Raw genomic sequence first — 23,277 nt, forward strand, 5'->3', positions numbered from 1 at the left:
ACCCTCCTTTTAAGGTGTTCTGCCAGAAATAACCAGACCCCACATGCCCTGCCCTCGGTGTAGCCTAATCCCTTTTCCCTGAGTTACACTGGTCCCAGGCCAGCAACCTTCAAGACTGCCCCCGGGGAAGAGATAAGGAGAAAATGGCAAAAATAGCCAAGTTAGGCCTGGCTCTGTGACCACAGCTCTCCTCACCTTGCCCCACTGGGGCCTCCTGTCTAAGGTTTGAAGGTGAGGAATAAATTAGCTATTGGACATCAGGGAGATGGGCAGATCTCCACTGCAGGAAAGGGTCGACACCACTGTGTCTGGTGGTGGCTCACGGTCTGACCGCCACAGCCCACTGAAATTCAGAGAACAAGAACAAAGAATGCCGTTTATTTATGTTGCTTTCTACCAAGCCCTTGGGCTCACAACCTCAGGACACCCTACAATCAACCCTTCCCACTTTACAGTTGAGGTAAACAAGACTCAGATTCACACAGGAACTCACGCACAGCCACAGAGCCCATTTATGATGAGGACACAATTTAGTTGTTTAACTCCAAAGCTGGTCACTGTTCTGACCTTGCTCTGGATGCAACCACGCCAGGAGTTCCTCCAGAATTCATCACAGGTGATGCCTCTGTGAGCCAGGAGTGCCCTGTAACTTGAATTCTCAGGAGCGCCCTGGGTTGAGTGTCGCCCTCCACATCTGCAGCACAGAGTCCCGGCGGGTGGTGTAGGGTAAATGTTTGATGTGGAACCAGTGTCTGGGGACGATGTTTCCACTTGGCGTGTACAGCTTCTCTCCTTGTCTGCCCAAAAGGCTGCGCAGGGCTAGGTTGCCTGACAGAATCTTCTCATAGAATTCCACTCCACCCTGGGCATAGGCTGCAGACAGAGAGGCTGTGCGGTGGTCCAGCCAGCCTTCCAGGGCAACATGGAGGGAGTCTTTGGAAAAGGTGTAGACCACAAAGCCCACTACTATTGCCACCAAGTTGAAGGCAGCTCGCAAGCTCATAGGGCCTCCATAGAGCCCCAGGGCATGCTTGGTACCCACAGTTATTGCCCAGGTTCCTGCTAGGCAAGCTGGGGCTGGCAGGCTCTGTAGGGCAGCCGCACTGCTCTCCAGGTATACCACCTCCTTGGCCAAGGCAAACTTCTGGGCGTTGTGAGACAGGGTCAGGGAATTTTTCAGCCTGGTGCCTGCTGGGCTTTGCCAATCCACTCTTTGGCCATGTATGACCACAGTGTGGTCAATGTTGGTCACAGGGTCCCCCAGGAAGATGGCAGGGATTCCCACCATAGCCCCAGCAGGGAATCTAGGGAAGCCAGCACTCACCGGCTGAAAAGTGAAGGCGGTGAAAGGCTTATAGCAATGACCTGAGGGGACACCCATGTCCTGTAGCACCTCTTGGAAGAGGCTTTGAAGCTGAGGGGAAAGGGGAGCCGGCTGGCCCTGCGGCCAGTACTGGTAGAGCCACTGGAGTATAGGATCCGAAAAGAGGTGAAATGAGATTTGAGCCCCGAACAGGCCTGCACAGGAACCCACCAACAGGCCTGTCCTGTGTCTCTGTATAAAGACTGCAGCCCTCCACAGAGGACCAGCCATGAGTACTGCCTCTGCTGATAATTTGGCCAAGAATAAGAGAGGTCAGACCATGGTTCTCTCAGGTTGCAGACTGCATAGCCTCTGGGGCTACACCAATCTTAATGGAAGTGACACCGAATTGTGGCTGAGAGTATGGGCTCCAGAGCCAGACCACTTGGGGCTTCACAGCATCAGCTCTCCATCTGCCAGACAGGTGTGGCAACGGCCTCAGTGGCTGTGATGAGTAAATATACAGAAGACGTTTCAATGTCTCACAGTGTGGTGGCCATCCTTCAGACAATGGCTCTAATCACGTTTACGGCTCTGGCTAGACAGCACCAAGTGCTCACCAGGCTCTCTCCACCCACCACCCATCCCAGTGACTGCCTTATGAACGAACTGACCAATGAATCAACCACATGTTTAATTCACACGGTACTTACTATATGCTAGACACAGCTCGGAGAGCATTGCATAGATAGCTGTCCCTCAGTGGCTGCAAGCGTTTAGTTCCAGAATCCCTGCAGATATAAAAATCCAAAGACCATTGGCTGCTTTATATAAATAGCGTGGTGTTTGCATATAACCTATGCCCATCTCTCATACACTTTAAATTATCTCAATTCTATTTCTAATACCCAATGCAACATAATGCTACATAGAGCTAGATGCTACTAAAATGTCTGCATGTTCAGCAAAATTTTTCTTGTATATTTTCAGTTCTTAGATGACTGAATATGCATCCATGGACAAAGACAGCTAACTGTATCAGGAAACACCTGTCATACTAACACACACAAGAAAAACTTATATACACACACATATATACACACAGACACTATATATGCATATCCTTAGGAAATTAGATTCAAGACTCCCAAACTCTCCCAAGATCGTCACATGTTCATTTCTTACAAAAATGGTTTAGTATTTGTGTTGCCTATAATCTAGGTAACCTCTATGTTACTTATTGTACCTGTTACAATGCAAATGAGGTTGTGATGCTGTATTGCTTAGGGAATAAAGACCAGAAAGTAAAGCCATGTTTGGTACAGATGAAAAAATTTTCTCAAAGATATTTTTGATTTGTAGCTGGTGGAATCACCAAATGTAGATAGAACCTGAGGGGTTCACTCTAAGAAAAAAAAATCCTCCTAACTCCACAATCTATACCACAGTGGTTGATTTTCAGCTGTGAAAATAGACGCAGCTGGACAGGTTTATTGGCCAAAATCCCAAGTGACAGTGTCATATACTGAACTGTGTCCCCACCTCCACCAAGTTCCCATGTTTGAGGCCAAATTTTCATTATCTTAGGATGTAGTTTTATTTGGAGCTTGGGTCAGTGAGATGGAAACTGAAGGTTCTTAGGATGGCTCTAATCTAATCTTTCTGCTTTCTAAGATTGCAATACATACAGAGAAAATACCACGTGAAGATACAGGGTAAAGATGCCCAAGGAGAAAGGCCTCAGGGGGCCAAGCCTGGCCACACCTCAGTCTTGGCCCTCCAGCATCTTAAATTAAAGAAAAAGTTTTATGTTATCTTACATGTACATAAATGGACCAAAATAGCCCATCAACCTCACCCAATTTTATAGCCAATACTGTTTTGTTTTTCTAAGATACAAGGTCTCACAGGTGCACTTTTGAACCCTCTGGGCACCTTATTTTGTCTGTTACCATATCACTAATTATCACTGTTACTTATCTTTGGAAAATACTTCACTGTATTCCTATCTACGCAAAACGTTTGATTAGCAGTGTATTGCAGTAAACAAAATGCAGGGTTCTGCATCACATCATTTAAGTCATTCTTTCCAAGAGGAAACTAAGGTTAGAAAAGACAAGGTCTTGGGGAGAGCGCCAAAAATCTCTTCCGGGTCGGCCCCGTAGTGGATGTACTATTCTGGCTTTAGGAGGGTCCCCAACTCGATTCGGCCCTAACCCACTGGGGAGCTGCTTCCTTCAGCTGGAACCCGCCAGAACCGGAAGCTGGGCATCCTGGGAGGACGCCACTGCTCACAGCCATGCAGGAGAGCTCACCTGTGCAGCAACCTTGGAACGAGCCTCTACGGCGCCGTACTGGCAGGCGCAAAGCATGACGGTCTGGGGCCTTCAGGGGTGGGCCTTGTGGGCGGGGCGGGGCTCAATGGGCGGGGCTTGGAGCCGCGCTTCTGCTCTGGAACTATACAGAGTGCAGGATGAGCTCTCGAAGCCCTTATTCAGGCAGCGGCTGAGCGGCTGTGGGACTTTATTATCCCGCTTAACCTTGTTGCAGCCTCCACCGGAGCTAAAATAGAGCCGTTCTGGTCATCTGGTTCTGATTTCTCTGTCAACGCGGAATAAGTATCTGTGCAGTAAGCTGGGAGGAGAGCCAAGCTTAGTGAGAAAAGCAAAGCCAGGAAGGTCTGGAATTTGTGGCCAGTGACCCCTACATTCCAAAGGTCAAGTGATCTTGTGAGGCCTGCAAGAAGTGCGGTTTTGACCAGATTAGGGTTAAGCAAGAAACACATGCCGAAAAGCACACCCAGAAAATGGTAGATGCATGGATACGCTTGTGTGCCCATTCGTGTTTAGCTCAGGTCCGCATGCTTTGGTGGCAAGTCCCTTACCTACTGAACCATCTCATTAATAGTCTGAAAAGTTTTCTACAAAACAGTCCTGAGGGCGCTATGGTTATAGTTATACTGAGTATAGCTCAGTATAACTAGTGTTTTAATTACTATTCATTGGGTTAGGGTAATATATTTAACTAGCTCATATCTTTAAGCCAAAAAGTCTGTTTAAAATATTACCTTAATACATCCAGGAGTCTTTACATAAATATACTATGCTACTTGATTTATAGCCAACTTTCAATTAACCCACAAGCCTTACAGATTATTTTCCTTGTTTATGTCTCACAATTTCCATCTTGAATTGATCGAATTTTCTAAGCCATCTCAAACCACACTTTGAACTTGTTGGGTTTTTTTTAGATTTATTTTATTTATACAAATGTTCTATCTGCATGTACACCTGCCCACCAGAAGAGGACATCAGATGTCAGGACAGATGGTTGTAAAGTCATCATGCGGTTGCTGGGAACTGAACTCAGGACCTCTGGAAGAGCAGACAGTGCTCTTAACCGCTGAGCCATCTCACCAGCCCCGGTTGTTGTTGTTGTTGTTCTTCTTCTTCCTTGAGAAACAGATTTAATCATAGACAGGAATGAATCTAGTTTGTCTTTACTATAAAGTGGCTTTCAAGCCTAAGATGGAGGCAAGCGGGTTTATCACTCTGTGTAAGGTATGCATTGTTGGTTACAGGGGTTAGAGTCCTCTGACTACTTTCTGTATGCACCTCAAGGTTTTGCTTTAAATTTTTTTTGTATAGCTGGAGAGATGGCTCAGTGGCTAAGAGCTCCGGCTGTTCTTCCAGAGACCCAGGTTCATTTTCCAAAAAAATTTTGTATATGTGTGTGTATATGTGTAGTATGCACACGTGTATATACATGTTTATATGTGTGAGGATTTGCATGTGTGTATGTGCATGCAAGGATTAAGGCTGAATTCAAGTATCTTCCTCAGACACTTTTTCTTATTTACTGAGGCAATGTCTGTCACTGGATCTAGAGTTTACCAGTCTGGTAGTCTAGTAAGCCAGCTTGTTCTGAGAAGCCCTGTCTATACCTATCACGGAACAGGTTACAGCAGGCTGCCAAGCCCATCAGGCTTTGATGTGGGTCCTGGGAATATGAACTCTGGCCCTCACACTTGCATGGCAAGTGCTCTACTTGCTGAGCTGTCTCCAAAGCCCCAAAAGAAGCGGGCCAAGCCTAACGTATAATGAGACCCTTTAAAGGTAAGTACTTCCTGAGAAAGAGGGTGTAGTTGTCCTGGCTGCACCCAGGGCAGCTCATGGTCGGCCATTCTACTGCTCCACCTGGCCTGTTCCTTGCTCTTTGTGTGTGTGTGTGCATGTGCATGGAGTTCAGAGTCAGAGGCTGCTCAGATGTAGTCCCTCAGTGTTAGGTCCAAAGCCCTCCAACCTTCATCCCTAATGGCAGTGCTGGTGACATTTTCCTAAGGACTATGGCATTATCACAAGGACTACAGCACAGTAAGCAGAAGGATTGTTATGGGTAACAAACCTAGAGATGGGTTTCTATTTAAACAAAAAGCAGATCTCCTAAGGTGGTTCCTGTTTTCCAGGAACCAACCTTAATCCTTCAGGAACTGTTACTAGAAGCCCACTGGAGATGAGCATTCAGACACAGTTTATAGCCAGTTGAAACTTTATTTTAGATGGCTTGGACTATACTCAGGTATTTGGGACCCAAATATAGTGTTGTGTGTTTAGTGCAAGGCAAAAACAAAACAAAACAAAAACCCAAGCACATCCTGGTATCTTGCTTGGCAGCTGCAGGGGGAGGTTTTGCACAAGCAAGCAGATTAAAAGAAGCTAAATAAACAGTTAGATACAATGTGTTCTACACTAGCATGCAGTTTAACTGCCGGGACATCCTGACCTTGGGTTGCTAGAATAGAGTTGAGTAATTTTCCAACAAGAAGATCAAATTCTAGTTAAATCTGAAATGGCCTCAGCAAGAAAACAAGATAGAGGAACCTTTGCACTGTCTTGCCCTGTCCCAGAATCTCCCATGACCTTCCCTTAAAGGTCAATCAAGCTTCTTAGTTGCCAGCCTGTATAAGCTCAGATCCCCAACCTGCTCTCTTATAAAATCTACTTGCTTTTCTGCCGATTTGCTTTGCTCTTCTCTCTGTTTCTCCATGCCCCATGGATGGACTTGGCAGTTTGATCACCAATAAACTTTTTTTTTTTTTTTTTTTTTTTTTTTTTTTACCCAAGGAGTGTTCTAGTTCAGTAGTTTCTCTGTGCCATGGCTTACTCAGGTGCTATCTACTTTATTGTTTGTGTTTTGTTTTTCTGAGACACAGTCTCATTTTTTCTGCTTATGTTGGGCTGGAACTTGCTATGGAGACCAGATTGGCTTTGAATCACACACATTTACCTGTCTCTGCCTTCTGACCGCCATGATTAAAGGTGTTTGTCCCTATGCCTGTGGGTCTAAGAGTTAGACAGACCCCCCTGCTAGGCAGACAGATAGGGAGGGGGCCATGGCTAGGTGATAAAGGCAGTGAACTTCTAAGGTGGCCGTCTTCTTTGTCTCTGTGTAGCCTTGGCTGTCCTGAACTTGCTCTGTAGATCAGGCTGGCCTCAAACTCACATCAATCCGTTTGCCTCTGCATCCCTGAGTGCTGGGATTCAGGCGTGTGCCACCCTGCCCCCATCTCTTTCTCACTTTCTTAACCTGAGACAAAAACCTGGATGTAGGAGACACAGAGATTTGTGTGCTCACCAACAAACACTAGAGAAACCACGAATATTAAACATGTAGGGTTATCTCTTCAAAGGAAGAGAGATTGTGAGGGCTAAATGTAGGCTCAGATTTTTTTAAAAACACCTACTTTTTATGTATTTATTCAGTATTCTGTCTGCATGTGTGTCAACAGGCCAGAAGAGGGCACCAGATCTCATTATAGATGGTTATGAGCCACCACGTGGTTACAGGGAATTGGACTCAGGACCCTTTGGAAGAACAGCTAGTGTTCTTAATCTCTGAGCCATGTCTCCAGCCCTATGCTTCTACCTCCCTTCCAATCCCCCAACCTTACATAGGAGATTAGTAGGGAAAGGGGCTGAAGACCTCTTTTTATCTACTTTCTGCTGATAAGTATTGATGGGTTCTTTGGGGATTACCAAATTCAGTGGTCAGGATACCCGCAGTCCAGTCAAACAGCAAAGCACAAGCTACAGCAGCAGCAGCAGCAGCAGCAGCAGCAGCAGCAGCAGCAGCAGCAGCAGCAGCAGCAGCAGCAGCAGCAAGCAGCAGTGACAGCGAAGGTACCACTCAGCAAAATCGGCACCACTGGCTGAAGTGGCAAAGAAGCACGGAAAGTTCTCTGGAGTGTTTCTCTTTGCAAAACCCAGCAAAGCAGTCTGAACCATTGCAAAGCGTAGAGATGCACAAAGCATTGACTCACTGCGTGCTTCTATGCATCCCTTCTCAGAGTCCACACGAGGATGTTTTCCAGCTCCCGAAAACCACGACCCTCACACGAAGGTCTGGATGACAATCATTGCTCACCTTTTCACAGGGGCTGTTTCCACGGGGGCTGTTTTCCTGGGGGCGAGGGGAACATTCCAATGTCCCACACTTGGGGCCATAACAAAAAACATATTGGCATGACACAACTGAGTTTCAAAAAAACCCAGAAACTTCCACTTCAGCTAAAGTTATGGTTTAAGTTTTAATCACTGTGCTTAAGAGATCCATAAAACAGGAATGCCTCTAATTTGCAAGCCCCACTTGCCCAAGATAACTTCTGGAATGCTGAGAGCTGTTCGTGAGAGATGACAAGCTGCATGCCTTTATGTTTGTAAACAAGTTTTATAGCTGCACAGGATGCGCTTGTTTACACATAGGTGGGGGATTTGCAGGCAGCAAGTATACCGGGATGCCTGCTTGCCCCTGACTGGACAAATGTGGGACCGACAAAAACCTATGGGTTTTGCCTTTATAAGCACCCGACTAACATAAGTTGTCACCCTTCTCTGGGAATTCTTGCTTCAAATCTGGCCTAAAAATTATGGTAGTAGTCTTATGCTTGCTCATGGGATCAAAAATGTATAACTTGTTTTCTGACCAGAAGGCAGGGAGTGGAGGTGATTAATAGCTTGGTGACCTTTGTGTTATCTGTATAACTGAGTCCACACCCACTTTCCCAGATCCTTTGGATATCACATGTAATCAATCTATAGAACCCGTCTTCATGGTGGATGTCACACGTGCTTTGCAAAGAGTTTCAATGTAGTCATGCCTGAAGCTCTATTGTTCACTCAGGACTGAGTTTCACACCAGCAGAGGAAGGAAGGACTCAGGCTAATGTGTGACTAGAAGATGGGGAGGTGTGGAGGAGGGGTGCATTTCCTTAATGCCTAGCCCCCTCGTGCCAGAGTCTGGCAGTCCGAGGTCTGTATGTCTCCTGGTGCCTGTCAAGCTTAGGAATCTTGACACCTAAAGAGCCTATTTACAGACTCCCAGGCTCTTGGAAGAAGGTCTGTCTTTCTCTGTAGCAGCAGGGATCCCAGGATCACCTATGAGAACAAGCTGGCAGGGGTGGGGTGGGGTGGGGTGGGGTGGGGTGGCTGCAGATGGGCTTAATTTGAGCAATCTGGTCTGAAAGTCAGCATTTCTTTTCTGGGGTTCTGCTACTGGACTGGGAAGCCTGTTACAGATTCGTAGATAGGCTCTTCATAAGGTACTGGTTTGTGTGTCCTGATCAGCCCCTAGTTTAAACTTAACAGATAATGTTGGTGAGTGTAAGAAAAAAATGTTAGTGATCGAGAGAGAAAGTGAGCTGCCTGATCTCCAGAAGCAAGTGCAGCACCTGAGATCTCCAGGCATGATGCCAACCCTTGTCCCATCCACTGTCTCCAAGAATCTGAGTGCTTGATCCCAGAGAATCTCTGAACGGCATATGGCCAATGGCTGCAATGAAGGAACTTGGTATGGATTGCAGAATTAAACACAGGTGATGTTTCCCTACCTCTTTTAATCTACAGGAGATCTGAAGGGGTGGGGTGGGGACAGGGGTGAGGAGCTCTTTGGATGGTCTGGAAGGTGATTTGGGTCAGTAGGAACTGAGGTTCCAACTTTCAAGCCATGAGATGTATTTCTTGTAGCATCCACTAGAGGACACAAGATCCCCAACACAGTCAATGCAACTGCTCCAAGGGGTGGTAGTCCTAGAAAGGTCTGGAAAAGTTGGGAGAGAAATAAAAGAAATTGGTGTTTACTTATAGGTGGGGAAAATGAGGCAGTCACAAAAACACATTGACATGTGAACAGATTTAAATTCATGTAGCAAAGCTTGAGCCAGAAAGCCACAGTGATATTAATCTTGATCTTCTACTTGATGAGACCCAGAATCTCCATGTACACAAACCTCACAGAGCTTATCTGTGATGGAGTTTCCAGGCTGGGTTTACAGAGGTGGAGAGACCCACCCTAACTGTGACTGACCCAACACCATGGGCTGGAGTCCTGGAGTGAAGAAGAAAAAGGAGAGAGCGAGCTGAGCACAAGTACTCACATCTGCTTCCTGACTGTGGATGGCAGCTGCCCCATGCCCCTGCTGCCGTGCCTTCCCCACCTGATGGCACGTCTTTAGTCCCTGGGACCCTGAGCCAAAATGAGCTTTCCTTATGTTGATTTGTCTTGTACTTTGTTGCAGCAACAAGACAAGTAATTGCATATATACATACACAGAACAGGGACCAGAAGAACATATCCAAATACACTTGGATAATTATGAGTATGACAGAACTCAGACACCATCCGCCTTCCTCATCTGCACATAAGAATGGAGTCCCATTGGCAAACACAACTGAAGACCTGGTTACCAGCCTGGCGTGGTGGTGTACGCCTGTAATCCCAGTACTCAGGGAGGCAGAGGCAGGCTGATCTCTGTGAGTTCGAGGTCAGCCTGGTTTACAAAGCGAGTCCAGGACAGCCAGGGCTACACAGAGAAACCCTGTCTCAAAAAACCAAAACTTAACCAAACCAAAACAATCCCCCACCAGCCACCTCAATCCAAAAGACCTGCTTACCAGGATTCCTGGCATCTTTGCAATGACTTCCTGCCCCATGGGCTTCTGGGAATTCCAAAAGTTCCAGACACTATGCAGCTGTTCCCAAGTATGTCTGCAAGTTCTAGTTGTCTCACAATGTTCACACCAGTGCCAGTCTGAGCCAGGTTCTGCCAACAGCACAGCTACTCTGGGAACCAGTGTTCCCCCCGTGTGGCTTTTCCTGGGAGTGGTGACTAAGGCCAAGAGAGGTTCTGGACAGAGGTTGGGAAGCCAGATCCCTCCCAGAGCTATTGGACACTACAAAATACTCCCAGAAACAGCTATAGGAATGCTTGGCTTAGTACTCATATGTGTGTGTGTGTGTGTGTGTGTGTGTGTGTGTGTGTGTCTGGGTGCATGTGTATATGTGTGTGGATGACAGAGGCCAACCTCAGGTATAATTCCTTGGGGTGCTGTCCAGCTCATTTTCTGAGACAGGGTCCCCCACTGGCCTGTAATCCATCAAGTAAGGCTAGACTGCCTGGCCATCGAGCCCCAGGGATCTTCCCTGCTTCCCCAGTCTCTTGCCCAGCAGCATTGGGACTGGAAGTGTGTTCCATTATCCTCAACATTTTACGCGGGTCCTTGGGATCAAATTCAGGACTCCATGCATGTGAGGGAGGAACTTTACTGACTGAACCATCTCCCCAGCCTGGTCCTTAGTCCCTTGTCACAGTGACCCTGGCCGTGCTCAGGAAGGTTTTGTTCCAGCACGAAGTCTTGCACTGAGAATCTCCCAGCATTGCCATCATAACAGCATACTTTTATTCTTGGGAAAGAAAATATATAATTTACAAACAAGGCATCTGCCTTTCAATTCTTGTCTCTAGAAACTTTAATTCCAAAAATATCTTGAATGTAAATGGACTCAGCGGACCTCAGTGACCTTTGAAGGCAGAGATGGGCAACTGACTTGAACAGGCTTTTATTCTAGAATCAAGTATGTGTTGAGAGCTTTGTTCCGCAGAGCCTTCATCTCCTCCAGCACCCTTTCTCCCGCCTTCTCTGGGGGCTGGGCTTGGTCTTTGACATCCCTGGATACAGGAAACAAAAAAGATACACTAAGACACCAAGTCAAGCCAGCTAGATGGCTCTGTGGGTGAAGGCAACTATCCTCAGGCTGATAACCTGAGGTCCATCCCTGGTACCCACATGGTGGAAGGAGAGAGGCAAGCTGTCCTCTGGATGCCACATGTCTGTTTACCATGTCACACGAAGACCCATACATAGATATACATGCGTGCACACAAACTCAATTAATGAATGCATTTAAAAGAATTTAGAGGTTGGACAGATAACTCAGCGGGTAAAGGTACTTGCTACCCTGTCTTGAGATGGGTTTGATTCCTAGGACCCACATCATGCAAGGGGAGAACCAACACACACACACACACACACACACACACACACACGCACACTCGCATGCACACACGCACGTAAATAAACTTTTAGAAAAACCATGCAAATCACCCAGATGTCCCATGAAGATTGGGTATTTTTGCTTTAATAAAGAAAAAAGGTTTTAATGATACTTATCAGTAGCTAACCAGTGAGAGCCTTCAGCTCTTAAGTGACTAGAAGTGGTCTTGGGTCTCAGCTACATAGTTTGCTACATGGGTGGATTCTGAATGGAAGTCTCCACCTTCTGCTCTGGTCATCCCTGACACCCTGCACCACGTGCAGGTGAAATGAGAAACCAGTCACAGATTCTACAAGACACCATCTCAATGCTCAGTTGGCAATAGCTGTGTTTGCATCTGTGGTGTGGTGTGGCATGGTGTGTGTGTGTGTGTGTGTGTGTGTGTGTGTGTGTGTGTGTGTAGGCCAGACTCTCACAATGAATGTCTTACTCAGGGCTCTTTGCCTTTTTTTTTTTTTTTTTTTTTTTTTTTTTTTTTATTGAGACAGGGTCTCTCATGGAACCTGGAGCTCACTGGCTCAGTTAAGCTGGCCAGCCAACCCTAGCAATCCTCCTGTCTCTGCTTCCCCAGTACTGAGATTATGGCACACACTATCACACCTTACTTTTTTTCTATTTTTGATCCAAGGTTTCTCTAAGTAGCCCTAATATTCATTATATAAACCAGGGTGGCTTTGAACTTACAGAGATCCTCTCAAGTGCTGGGATTAAAGCAAACTATAGGTTCTGGGGGATCAAATTCATGTTCTTGCGATTGCTCGGTGAGCACTTACTGATTCTTCCCTTATCTGGATTCAAGTTATAAAGATATTTTATTGTTATCTTAAAAATGTATGTGTACATGGTTGTGTGTGGGTTTGTGCTTGTGCATGAAGCACTCAAAGGGCCAGAAGAGGGTACTGGATCTCTAGGAGCTGGAGTTACTGGCAGTTTTGAGCTGATGAGAGTGCTAGAAACTGAACTCAGGTTCTCTGAAAAGAGCAGTATACACTCTTAACCGCTCAGTCATCAGCCCCAGGGGTTCAAGTTTTAAAGGTTTACTTGTGAAAGCATTTGAAAGAGATGACTGTGTATAAATGACACACGTCTGAATAGTTGAAGCGTTGGAGATCTGCTTCTACCAACACTTGACATGCTTAGCTTCAGACATCATGGCAGTTCTGACCTCCACCTGGATGTCTTATCCCGGGTGCAAACACCCACTTACTTCTCTTTCTTGGCTTCTTTGTTCACCATGGGGAATTCAGCTTGGATCATTTCTGGCGTCAGCGTGAATTCTATGCCCTGCTCACAGAGATCTCTGGAAAGGAAGAAGACACTGGGTGGAAATAGTTCTTCTTTCTCAGCATGAAAACAGGATAAAGCCTCAGATCATTTGGGAGCTTTGGCAAGCAGTAGCCAGGCAGCTGCTTTGGCCTGGTCCCTGAGCCTCTGGGAGGCCGAGGGCAGACGAACAGCCTCCGCCAGCCAACGAGGCTGGGGCAGATCGTTATAACCAGTGAAGAAAGAGCTGCTTTTAAAAGGGGGGTCACGGATTTCAGGATTCTTCCCAGTGCGCCTGGAATGTTTATCCATTGAGGATCTCGGCATTACTCTGTTTCTCTACAGTAAAGAAGCCCAAGTGGTTTCAAAAGATTGGAGTTCATTCGATGACGTCCTCTGGACACAATGGGATTAAAATAGAACCAAAGCCACGGATAACTAGAAAGCCCACAGCTGCTGTGAAATCAAACAGTGGGTTTCTTTGAAATTTTTACTTTTAAAAATCAACATATAATGTGTTGAGAACCACCATGCATTTTACAGCAGAGTGTGCTTTTCCGGTTTTCTTGCCCCGCCCCCCCGACCGCCTCCCCTACTTCCTGCCACTCCTGCTCCCTCTTGCAGCATTCCCACTCTAGATAATGCCTCCTTCACGTCCCACGGGCCCTGTCACCTCTCTCCCCTGCTCCCGCATCCTCTTATTAACCTCTGCACCTCCTCGCTAGAGTTTTAGCCTCACCCGCACTCACCTGCTCCCACGTGTATGTGTGCACATTCTAGGTTAGGATCTGCACGTCAGAGGAAACGTTTTTGTCTTTCTGAGTTTGGGTCGCCTTGTGAACAGTCTATTTCTAAACAGGCTTTAGTGAAAGAAGTTCAAGTTTTTGTCTCTGTCTGTCTCTGTGTGTGCATGTGTGTGTGAGTATGTGTGAGCTGTGAGTACCGTGGTATGCTGTGGCATGTGGAGATCACAACCTTACCTTCTAGGCTGTTTGAGACAGGGTCTCTGCTGTTTACCGCTGTGCACTCAGGCTAGCTGACCAGTGAGAGCCTGGCGATGTCTGCCTCTACCTTCCACCTTGCATTAGCAAAGCTCCAGTCTCATACATGGGCTGCTGTGCTGAGCCTCGGTGTGGGTTCTGCAAATCTGGACTCAGGCCATCATGTGGGTGTGACAATCACTTTACCTATGTAGCGGTTGCCTTAGTCTGACCCAGTTTATTTGTATCTTTCAGTTGCTTTTTATACTAGCCTGTGAACCCTCTCCCCCAAGGTCTTGTGTTGAAGGCTTGGTTCCCAATGCAGCGGAATTTTGAGGAGGGGGCTTTTGAAGTGTTTGTTCATAAGGGGCTCTGACTTAACCTGTGGTCTAATTCACTGATGATTTATAATTGATGATATTCATGGCTGATGGGAGCTGGTTGGATGAAGCAGCTCTCAGGTGGCATGCCTGTGAGGGATGTGCAATCCCCAGACACTGCCTGTTTCTCTTCTCTTGGCTTTCGGGCCATTGAGCCACAGGCTCCTGTCTCCACAATGTATCTTGTCCCAGGCACAGAGGAATGGACCCAGCCAACCACGGGCCTCCAAAGCCATGAGCCAGAGCAAAGCCTTTCTCTCTGAGGGTGTTCTTTTTGGGTGTTTTGCCCAGAAAGTGATGAGAAAGTCTGAGCACTATGAAAGCAGCAAATGTTTTCTTTGAAGACTTTGTGGTCTCTGGGTCTCAGTTATAACTACTCAGCTTGGCCATGTGGCCCTAAAGGACTTTATTAGTAACTTATGCATTGCTCTGATAAAATACCTGACAAAAGCCACCAAGGGAGTGTTAGTCCATCATGGCGGGGAAGGTGGAGCAGCAGGAGCTTGAGGCAGCTGGCCACTTTGTATCTGCAGTCAGGAAGCAGAGGGAGGTGACTGCTGGTGCTCAGCTTTCGTCCTCCTTTTCCTCAGCCTGGGTTCCCAGCACAGTGAATGGTGCCACCCATATTGAGGGGTGTATGTCAATTAACACAACCTGGTAACTCCCTCAGAGATACCCCCAGAGGCTCGTCTCTCTCATAATTCTACATCCTGTCAACACAGGTTAACTGTCACAGGAAGCATAGAAAATATGTAAATGAAGAGGTGTGGCTGGCTACAATGAACTTTACACACAGGTTGCAGGCCAGGTTTGCACATGGCTCGCTGGCTGACCTGTGACCTGTTTGCTGGTGAACCTGCGTCCCTGACTGCTTTAGCTGGGTTTTAGCTGGAGAAAGCGGAGAGTGAGTGTGTGGAGGAGACACACTCCCCTTGGTAAACCGATTTGAGAGTAGCCTATCATCTGCTGATGTCCCATGTGCAAAGGTCAAGTCAAGGGCAGGATATGGCCTCGGGGGAGGCTGGGAAACTCAGTCTCTGGTTTCAAATATTCTGTGTTTGTAGGAGAAAAGGTCAATGGCATTTTGGAAAAGTCATTTTTGCCACATCAAATTGAAATGTGGCCAAGAGCAGTAAAGACAGCAATAGCTTCAAGGCTTGGGTTTACAAATGGGAACGGCTTTTCTAACCACCACTCATGACAGAGGTGGCCCTGGATATGTCCCACTAGGGAAAGCACCTCTGAGAGCTGGGAAAATGGCTGAGTTGGGAAAGTGCTGGCCAGAAAAGCACGAGAACCTGAATTCCATCTTCTGCACCCAGGTAAAGAGCTGGGCGTAGTGGCAGGGGCTTGTAATCCCAGTGCTGGGGAGGCAGAGGCAGGTGGCTCCCTGGACCCTGCTATCTGGCCAGCCTCATCTACTTGGTGAGTTCCAAGTTCAGTGAGAGTCCCTGCCTGAAAACACAAGGTAGAGAGCGACCAAGGGACTCCTCTTCAGCTCTGGTCTCCACATGCTCACACATGCAGGTACACATAAACCTATGTACTCACGTGCCTCCCTGACATGTGAACACGCTGCCCCTCCTACACCAGACAGCCTTGAAAACTGCCAAAGGCCGTTGTAGTGCCATGTGGTTGAGAGTAAGCATTTATTACACAGGTGAGCCTGCAAACACCAGTCCCCACTGTTAGCAGCTTCCTCATCTCCACGGGTGTCGGGGGCATAAATAACAAGGAGACCTCATCATGGGCCTTGCATGGCACTGCTCGCCGAGCACGGCCTGGCGCACGTTTGATGCTCGGGAAGTGTTATGTTCTGATTATTAGATTCCTCCTCGGCATCATTTTGTCTCATTTAATCCTGAGACTCTACTCCCACGCAGTGGGCACCGTGTCAGGGATGGGGAAACCGAGTCACAACTGTGTGCACATGAGCGAGGAGCGGAGGAGGGGTTGGTTCTGCTTGGTTCTGCTCTCTCCTTAAGAGGGGAGGGCCAGACAGGACTCTTTCTCAGCCTGAAGCAAGTAGGGACTATCTCATCATCCTGCAGTACTCTCAAGAAAGGGTCTCCTACGCGTGCTAGAGAGAGAGCTCAACAGGTAAAGGTGCTCACCACGAGGTCTGGAGAGCTGAGGTCCATCCCTGGGGTACAGGTGGGGGAAGGAGAGAACTGACTCCACAAGCCGTCCTTTGATGTCCCCATATGCTGTGAAACTTGTGTGGCTACACACACACACACACACACACACACACACACACACTTGCCCCAGGTGTCTGGGCATCACACCAAAGGGCTCACAGTACAGAGACTGCTCTGGGCCTGAGCCTGAGTCCACCTACCTCATCCCTCCTGTTTTGTCTGCTGCTGGGTTTCTAGATGGATTGAAGGATAAATGCTCACTAGTTGCTGGATTAGTGAAAGGAAAAGCAAATACCTTGCTCCCAGCTTATATTTCTTGTGTGTATGTGTGTGTGTGTGTGTGCTTGTGGTGTCTGTGTCTGTCTGCATGCACAGAGAGTCCTGAGGTCAGTGTCAGATGTATTCCTCTACTGAGCTCTACCTTTATTGACTGATTGATTGACTGAGTCAGGACCCTTCTCTGAACCCAGAGTGCCCTGACGCAGCTAGACCAACTGGCTTGTAAGGACCAAGGATCTGATCGTGTCCATGACCTCGGCCTCAGCACTGGGGTTGGAGGTGTGTGCCATGTGGCTGGCTTCCTCCCCGTTCCCCATTTATCAGTGTTTGCATGCATGTGTACAACATCTGTCTGGCACCCACAGAGGCAAGGTGGTGGTGGCAGTGCATCCCCAAACTGGAGTTACAAGTATTTGTGCGCTGCCATGTGGGGCCTGGAGTCAAACCTGGGTCCTCTGCAGGAGCACCCACCTGAGCCATCTCTCCGGCCCCACGCCCAGCTTTTCGTATGTAAAGCTTGAGTGTCAAGCACATTATTAACCGAGCCATCTCCCTGCTCCTCAGGTCTCCAAGGAGAGTCTATTCTGCACCACGAGTTGGGCACAGCTGGGCTCAGCCTTACCTGCTCCTTCTGAGGAGACACTCAGGTGCTGTGTGTTCTCCAACAACCCCTTACAGCACCTCACATGGAAACATAGCACCTCACACACTAAATACCCCAAAGTAAAATCAGAAGAATACCGCTCAGTACTTTCCAATCTGTCTTCTTCGGGTAAGGCTTCCAGCGGGGTAGGGACATCTGTGGGTAGCATCAGGGAACTGTACCAGTCATTTCTGTGGAAAATGACACAAGCAGTGAGGACCACAGATGCAGCAGCACTCACACTGGCTTTTGTGCGATTTGCTGTGTTTTGACACAGGGCCTTATATATGCCACATAAGCCTCAAACTCACACTCAGCTGAGGAGGAACTTGAACTTCTGATCTCCCTGCCTCTGCCTCCTGCTGGGATTACAGGCCTACAGCTCGTTGCTGTGCTGGTTTGTGCTGTGTTGGGTACAGCACCCTTGGCTTTGTGCACGTTAGGCAAGCAGCCTACCAACTGAGCTTGGGGTGCCCTGGAGCTGGGAGTTACAGGCAGTTGTGAATGGATGCTGGGAACTGAACTGTGTTCTCTGGAAGAGTGCATCACACTCTTAACTGCCAAGTCACTTCTCCAGACCCCTAACCTGTGCACTAGTAGAAAAGTCCACCCAAACACTAGAACTCCTGTAATGGAATGGGTTCTTGTCCAGAAGAAGGAAGGGGATGTGGAGAGCGGACCCTTTCCAATGTCCACACCTCTGCGGTGATGACAAGGTAGCAAATGAGAGAATTTCATAGAATAAAAATGTAAAACTTTTCCCTTTGTGTGTGTGTGTGTGTGTGTGTGTGTGTGTGTTGTGTGTGTGGTAACATTTTCTTCTATTCTTGAAATGGTGATAGTGGTAGATGGTGATCGGGTGTTTGAATTTGTTTGTTTTGTTTTGTTTCATTTTCATGTCCTTGCTTAAGTCCAAGTGATAACAAGCCACTTCCTGGAGCTGTTCTGCTTGTCTGTAAGGTCGGTAAACTTGGGAATTACCAGACTAGGGAATTTCTTTGGGTGTTGTTCATGCTTAGATTTCATGGATGTCTGTGGAGGCTGAACATTCTGAGTCTACCAGAGAGCAATGATAAAATTAGTGAACTGCTTTGACTGTGTGTGTGTGCTTGTGTGTGTGTGTGTGTGTGTGCTTGTGAGTGTGTGTGTGAGTGTGTGTGTGTGTGTGTGTGCTTGTGTGTGTGTGTGTGAGTGTGTGTGTGTGTGAGTGAGTGTGTGTGAGTGTGCGTGTGTGTGTGTGTGTGTGAGTGTGTGTGTGTGTGTGTGTGTGAGTGTGCGTGTGCGTGTGTGTGTGTGAGTGTGTGTGTGTGTGTGTGTGTGAGTGTGCGTGTGTGTGTGTGTGTGTGTGTGTGTGTGAGTGTGTGTGTGTGAGTGTGCGTGTGCGTGTGTGTGTGTGAGTGTGTGTGTGTGTGTGTGTGTGAGTGTGCGTGTGTGTGTGTGTGTGTGAGTGTGTGTGTGTGTGTGCTTGTGTGTGTGTGTGTGAGTGTGTGTGTGTGTGAGTGTGTGTGTGTGTGTGCTTGTGTGTGTGTGTGTGAGTGTGTGTGTGTGTGAGTGAGTGTGTGCGTGCTTGTGTGTGTGTGTGTGTGAGTGTGTGTGTGCGCGTGTGTGGATAGGTGCACATGTGCATGTAGGTGGAGTGTGCAACGTGTGCGCACTCATGTGAGAGCAGAGTTTGATTGCTCTGTGCCCTCAGTTTTTGAGACAGGACTTTACAGATTTGGCTGGATTTTTTGCTCAAGAGTGTTGGGGTTCCACAGACTTCACCACCACCACCACTGGGACTGCAGAGATGTGCTGTGGATTGAGTGCTGGGGATCTGAGTTCAAGTTCAGTAAGCGTTTACTTTATTTGCCGAGCCATCTCAACACTCCTTTGATTTTTATGATACAAAACGACTGTGGGGAGGACAGCTGGTGAGATGGATCAGCAGGGAGAGGTGTTGGCCGCCAAGGCTGGCCACCTGAGTTTGATCCTCAGAACCCACATGGTGGAAGGAGAGAACTGCCTCCTGCAAACTTCCCTCTGACCTCCACAAATGCACTATGGCCTGCTCGTTTCCCTCCAGGATAAAACCTAGACTTACAGAACTTACTGGAGTCTAAAGGTGTCTGTCTCCTTCTGATTCCTACATAGAAACCAACTCCTAAGTGATGCTGTGTGGAGACAAAACCACTGGAGGTCACAGCAAGAAGGCTTCTGGGCCGGCAACATGACTCCTGCCACCAAGCCCGATGCCATGGGTGGAATCCTGGGACTTATTTGGTGGGAAGAGAGGATGGACTCCTGCCAGCTGTCCTCTGTTTTTCACATATGTGATGTGGCCTGAGTGTACCCGTACCCACATGCACATGAAATAAATAAAAATAGAAAAGAAGGCCATGTCTGTGAACCAGAAAATAAGCCCTCATCAGACACAACATCTGCCTGGCGCCTTGACTTATGAGGAATATATGTGCTGTTTATAACCTATGGAGAATGTAGCATTTTGTTATAGCACCCTGAATGGATTAATACAGAATTTACAAAAATATTTACTATTATTGTTTGTAACTGCTTTTAGAAACAAGAGCATGACCTTCAGCGCAACAACCAGTATAAACCCATAATAAAAAAGAATAAAGATTTGTTTTCTTCTGAGACAGGGTCTCAGGTAGTCTAGGCTGGCCTTGTGCTCATGATGAAGCTGGGGATTACTTAGAACTCCTGATCCTCCTGCCTCCACCTCCCGGAGCGGAGATTACAGATGTGTGCCACCTGTTCCAGTTTCTACAGCACTGGGACGCAGTCCAAGGTTTTATGCGTGTTACACAAGGACTCTAGCAGCTGAGCTCACCCCACCTGGCCCCTGCTCCTGATTTTTGAGCTGGTATGCAAAGGCAGTTTATCTGAAACAAAGTGGCCCAAACAGAACAGTCAGGCACAGAAGCTAAAGGCAAAAAGTCATGGCAGGAGTGTTTTCCTTGAGGTGACCTTCATGTTTAATGTGTGGCCATTCAGGGTCACAACAACTCCCTCCTGACTTCCCACTAAAAGAACAGCTTTGGGAGATGTTTCTAAGGACATTGCTTTGGAAAGATGAATTGGCTAATGCTTAATGCTTGCAATCCATGTTCGTTAACAGTGGGTACACTGGAGCCCAGGCACAATCCTGGACACTGCCAAGTCTAGGTTACTGATTACAAGTCACTTTTTTCTACTGCAGGGGTGAGATGCTAGGCAAGAACTTTACTCCTGGGTTATGCCCCAGCTACCATATGATTCTACATCAGATTTGTCTGTGAGCATGCCTGTGTGTATACTGGAGGAGCTCTTGATTGTTATTGATGTAGGAAGACTCAACCCACTGTGGGCGGCGCCATTCCCTACGCAGCAGGTCCTCAACTCTACGAGAGGAGAAAGCTAGCTGAGAACAAACAAGCAAGGACTCTCTATTTTGTCTCTGCTCTTGACTGTGGATGTGATGGTGCTTGAAGCTTCTGTCTTGACTTCCCTGTGGTTATGGAACATAACCTGGAATTGCAACCCAAACAAACCCTCTCTTCCCTAAGATGCTTTGTGTCAGCAACAGAAATGAAAGCCTTCCAGTCTTCCTGCAAAATGAGTTAATTTAGGGGGATGCTGCTGCCATCTAGTGGTAAGAGAATGATTGCACACGTCTGTGAGCTTAGCGGAAAGTCCAAAAGTTACGGAAAGCATGCACCAGGCAGATCCTAGACACTTCTTCATACAGCAATTTGGAACAGCCCACTGCCCCTGCTTCATAATGGAGAATATACCGCATAAGGGTCCTGGAAATGACTCAATATAAAGTGTTTGCCATGCAAGCTTGCAGACCTAAATTTAATCCCAAGAACCTGAGTTCTAGCCCCAGAACACACTTTAAAAATTTGGGTTTGGTGGGGAACATCTGTATCCCCAGAGTGGAGGGAAGCAGAGACAGGAGGCTCCCTTGGACTAATGGTTGGCTAGCGGAATCAGCTAGCTTCAGACGCTAATGAAAGACCTTATCTAAAATCAAATTAAATTAAGGAAAGAAAGAGAAAAAGAAAAAAAGAAGTTGCAGTTTTTGATGAAAACTACTCAAGATTGTCTTCTGGTCTCCATAAGCAGATGTACATAGGTGTAAACACACACACACACCAAAAAGAAAAATAGACATGGATATTTCAGCAGAATTATATGAGCAGCTAGTTCTCTATCTGCTGAAACTCTGCCAATTAGCCCGAATTATATTACCATTCAAAGGTATGTCTTGATTAAGATAAATTCAGAATATGGAAACCAGCTGTCTCTCATTGTAGCTCCTGGATAGGCAGGCCCCTCCCTCACACCTTCACGGGTGAAAGTGTGATTTGTCAGGGCTAGCCTTTAACCCCGGTCTCCCGGCCTCTGTAATCTACAGTGCAAACACACTCCTGGAGGCCAGCCACTTCCCAGCTTACCTCTGAGTGGTTTCCGTCCTTGGGGAGTCAGAGAAGGAGGAGAACACCAGGGGCTGGAACTTCTTCCAGTTCATGGTTCCAGGAATTATATCCTGCGGTGAAAGGTGGTGTGGGGCAGGGTGTGAAAAGGGAGTGCCTGACTGTTAACAGCATCTATAGGCACCTAGGGGGACACACCTCAGGGACTGTCTCTTTTCAAAAACTGGATGAGTTGAAGTGGGGAGACCCGCCCTAACTGTGGGCAGCAGCTTCCCACGGGCTGGGATCCCGGACTGAATAAAAAGGAGACTGAGAGCTGAGCCAGCTCTGCCAAGGGAGCCTGGGGCTGACTGATGTTACCTTATGATGGAGAAACTGCTTTTGGGTGACAGGAATGCTGGATCCCAAGTGGGTCTCCTGGGTGAACTTGTACTTGGGGTGAGAGCACAGATGGTAGTCTATCAGAGTTTCTGCATAGGTCAGAGGGTGCTTCACAGCAAACAGTCCCGGGTTGGGGTTCTGTGGAGGAGAGGAAGACCAGATTGATGGTGTTTACCCATCTCCACACCAGGCACGGGACAGGCGTCAGCAATGCTCTCTGTGGCTCCCGCTAGCACTGACAATGGGAATCCACGGCCACTTTCTAGACAACTGGAGCACAGAAGCAGAGCTTCAGTTGTCTTTCCAACATCACCATCTCTACGTATGCATTTTCCAGCTTAATAGCTTCATTAGGTTCTGTGTAGATTTGCTGATGTCACGAGGAGCGTTTCTAGCTGTACCGTGAAGACTAGAGTTCAAATCCTAGCATCCACATTGGAGGATGCTTCCTTCAAATGGATGCTCCTCATAAACACTGGAACTCCAGCTCTGAGGGGTCTGATGTCCTCTCCTGTCCCCACCCCCTAGCACACACACAAATAAATATCAAAAGTAAACACAAATATTTAGTAAAGAAATAAAAAACTAAAACAAAAAAAGAAAATAGATTTTCTACCCGTGCTTCTGTACTTTCCTGTAAGGTAATTGCCAAAATAAAGAAACACAGAACATGGGCATCTGCCAATTGGTACTTACAAAAATATACAAAGGATCATATTCTACAGACGTGGCTAAGCCACTGGGTGGTTTCATGTTCAAGAGGTTGGGCTTCGCCGAAAGCTGTGTGGTGGTCTGCTTAGGTAGAGCTATAATGGTGACTTCATCCTGTGTAAGGACCAAGAACAGCCTGTTAGTCTTACTTGTTTCTTGAAGAGTTGTTCATTTGCTTTATGTGTATGAATGTTTGCCTGCATGTATGTGTGCCGTGTGCATGCCTGTTGGATTTACTGGAACTGGGCTTGGAGATAGTTGTGAGCCATCAACTTGTGGTGGGAATCAAGCCTGAGTTCTCCTCAAGAGCAACAAATGCTCTTAACCACTGGGTCATCCTTCCAACTCAATGGCCTGTTAGTATTCACGGTAGGACGTGAATAGTG

General features: G+C 47.3%; 2 protein-coding genes across 6 annotated transcripts in view; both read right to left on the reverse strand.

Annotated features, from left to right (window-relative positions):
- Positions 1-349: 349 nt before the first annotated feature.
- Positions 350-3,763, reverse strand: Tmem177 (transmembrane protein 177). Of its 2 annotated transcripts, none has more exons than XM_021661725.2 (3): positions 3,619-3,763; positions 2,017-2,094; positions 350-1,808 (listed from the first exon to the last, which is right to left on the reverse strand). In XM_021661725.2, the coding sequence occupies exon 3, from the start codon at positions 1,592-1,594 to the stop codon at positions 659-661; it is 936 nt and encodes a 311-aa protein (XP_021517400.1). In that variant the 5' UTR covers positions 1,595-1,808; positions 2,017-2,094; positions 3,619-3,763; the 3' UTR covers positions 350-658. The 2 variants fall into 2 exon arrangements, with proteins under 2 accessions (XP_021517400.1, XP_060227660.1); XM_060371677.1 differs by lacking the exon at positions 3,619-3,763 and adding an exon at positions 2,992-3,091.
- Positions 3,764-11,020: 7,257 nt separating this feature from the next.
- Cfap221 (cilia and flagella associated protein 221) overlaps positions 11,021-23,277 on the reverse strand; it is a 69,557-nt gene continuing 57,300 nt past the window's right edge. For all 4 annotated transcript variants that reach the window (XM_060371681.1, XM_021661723.2, XM_060371680.1 and 1 more), the window contains exons 21-26: positions 22,877-23,005; positions 22,160-22,318; positions 21,821-21,912; positions 17,477-17,569; positions 12,900-12,992; positions 11,021-11,306 (exon numbers count right to left, since the gene is read on the reverse strand). In XM_060371681.1, the coding sequence (XP_060227664.1) occupies positions 11,198-11,306; positions 12,900-12,992; positions 17,477-17,569; positions 21,821-21,912; positions 22,160-22,318; positions 22,877-23,005 (675 nt within the window). In that variant the 3' untranslated portion in view covers positions 11,021-11,197. The remainder of the gene's footprint in view (positions 11,307-12,899; positions 12,993-17,476; positions 17,570-21,820; positions 21,913-22,159; positions 22,319-22,876; positions 23,006-23,277) is intronic.

This window comes from Meriones unguiculatus, chromosome 18 (assembly GCF_030254825.1).
Source record: "Meriones unguiculatus strain TT.TT164.6M chromosome 18, Bangor_MerUng_6.1, whole genome shotgun sequence".
Lineage (NCBI taxonomy): Eukaryota > Metazoa > Chordata > Mammalia > Rodentia > Muridae > Meriones > Meriones unguiculatus.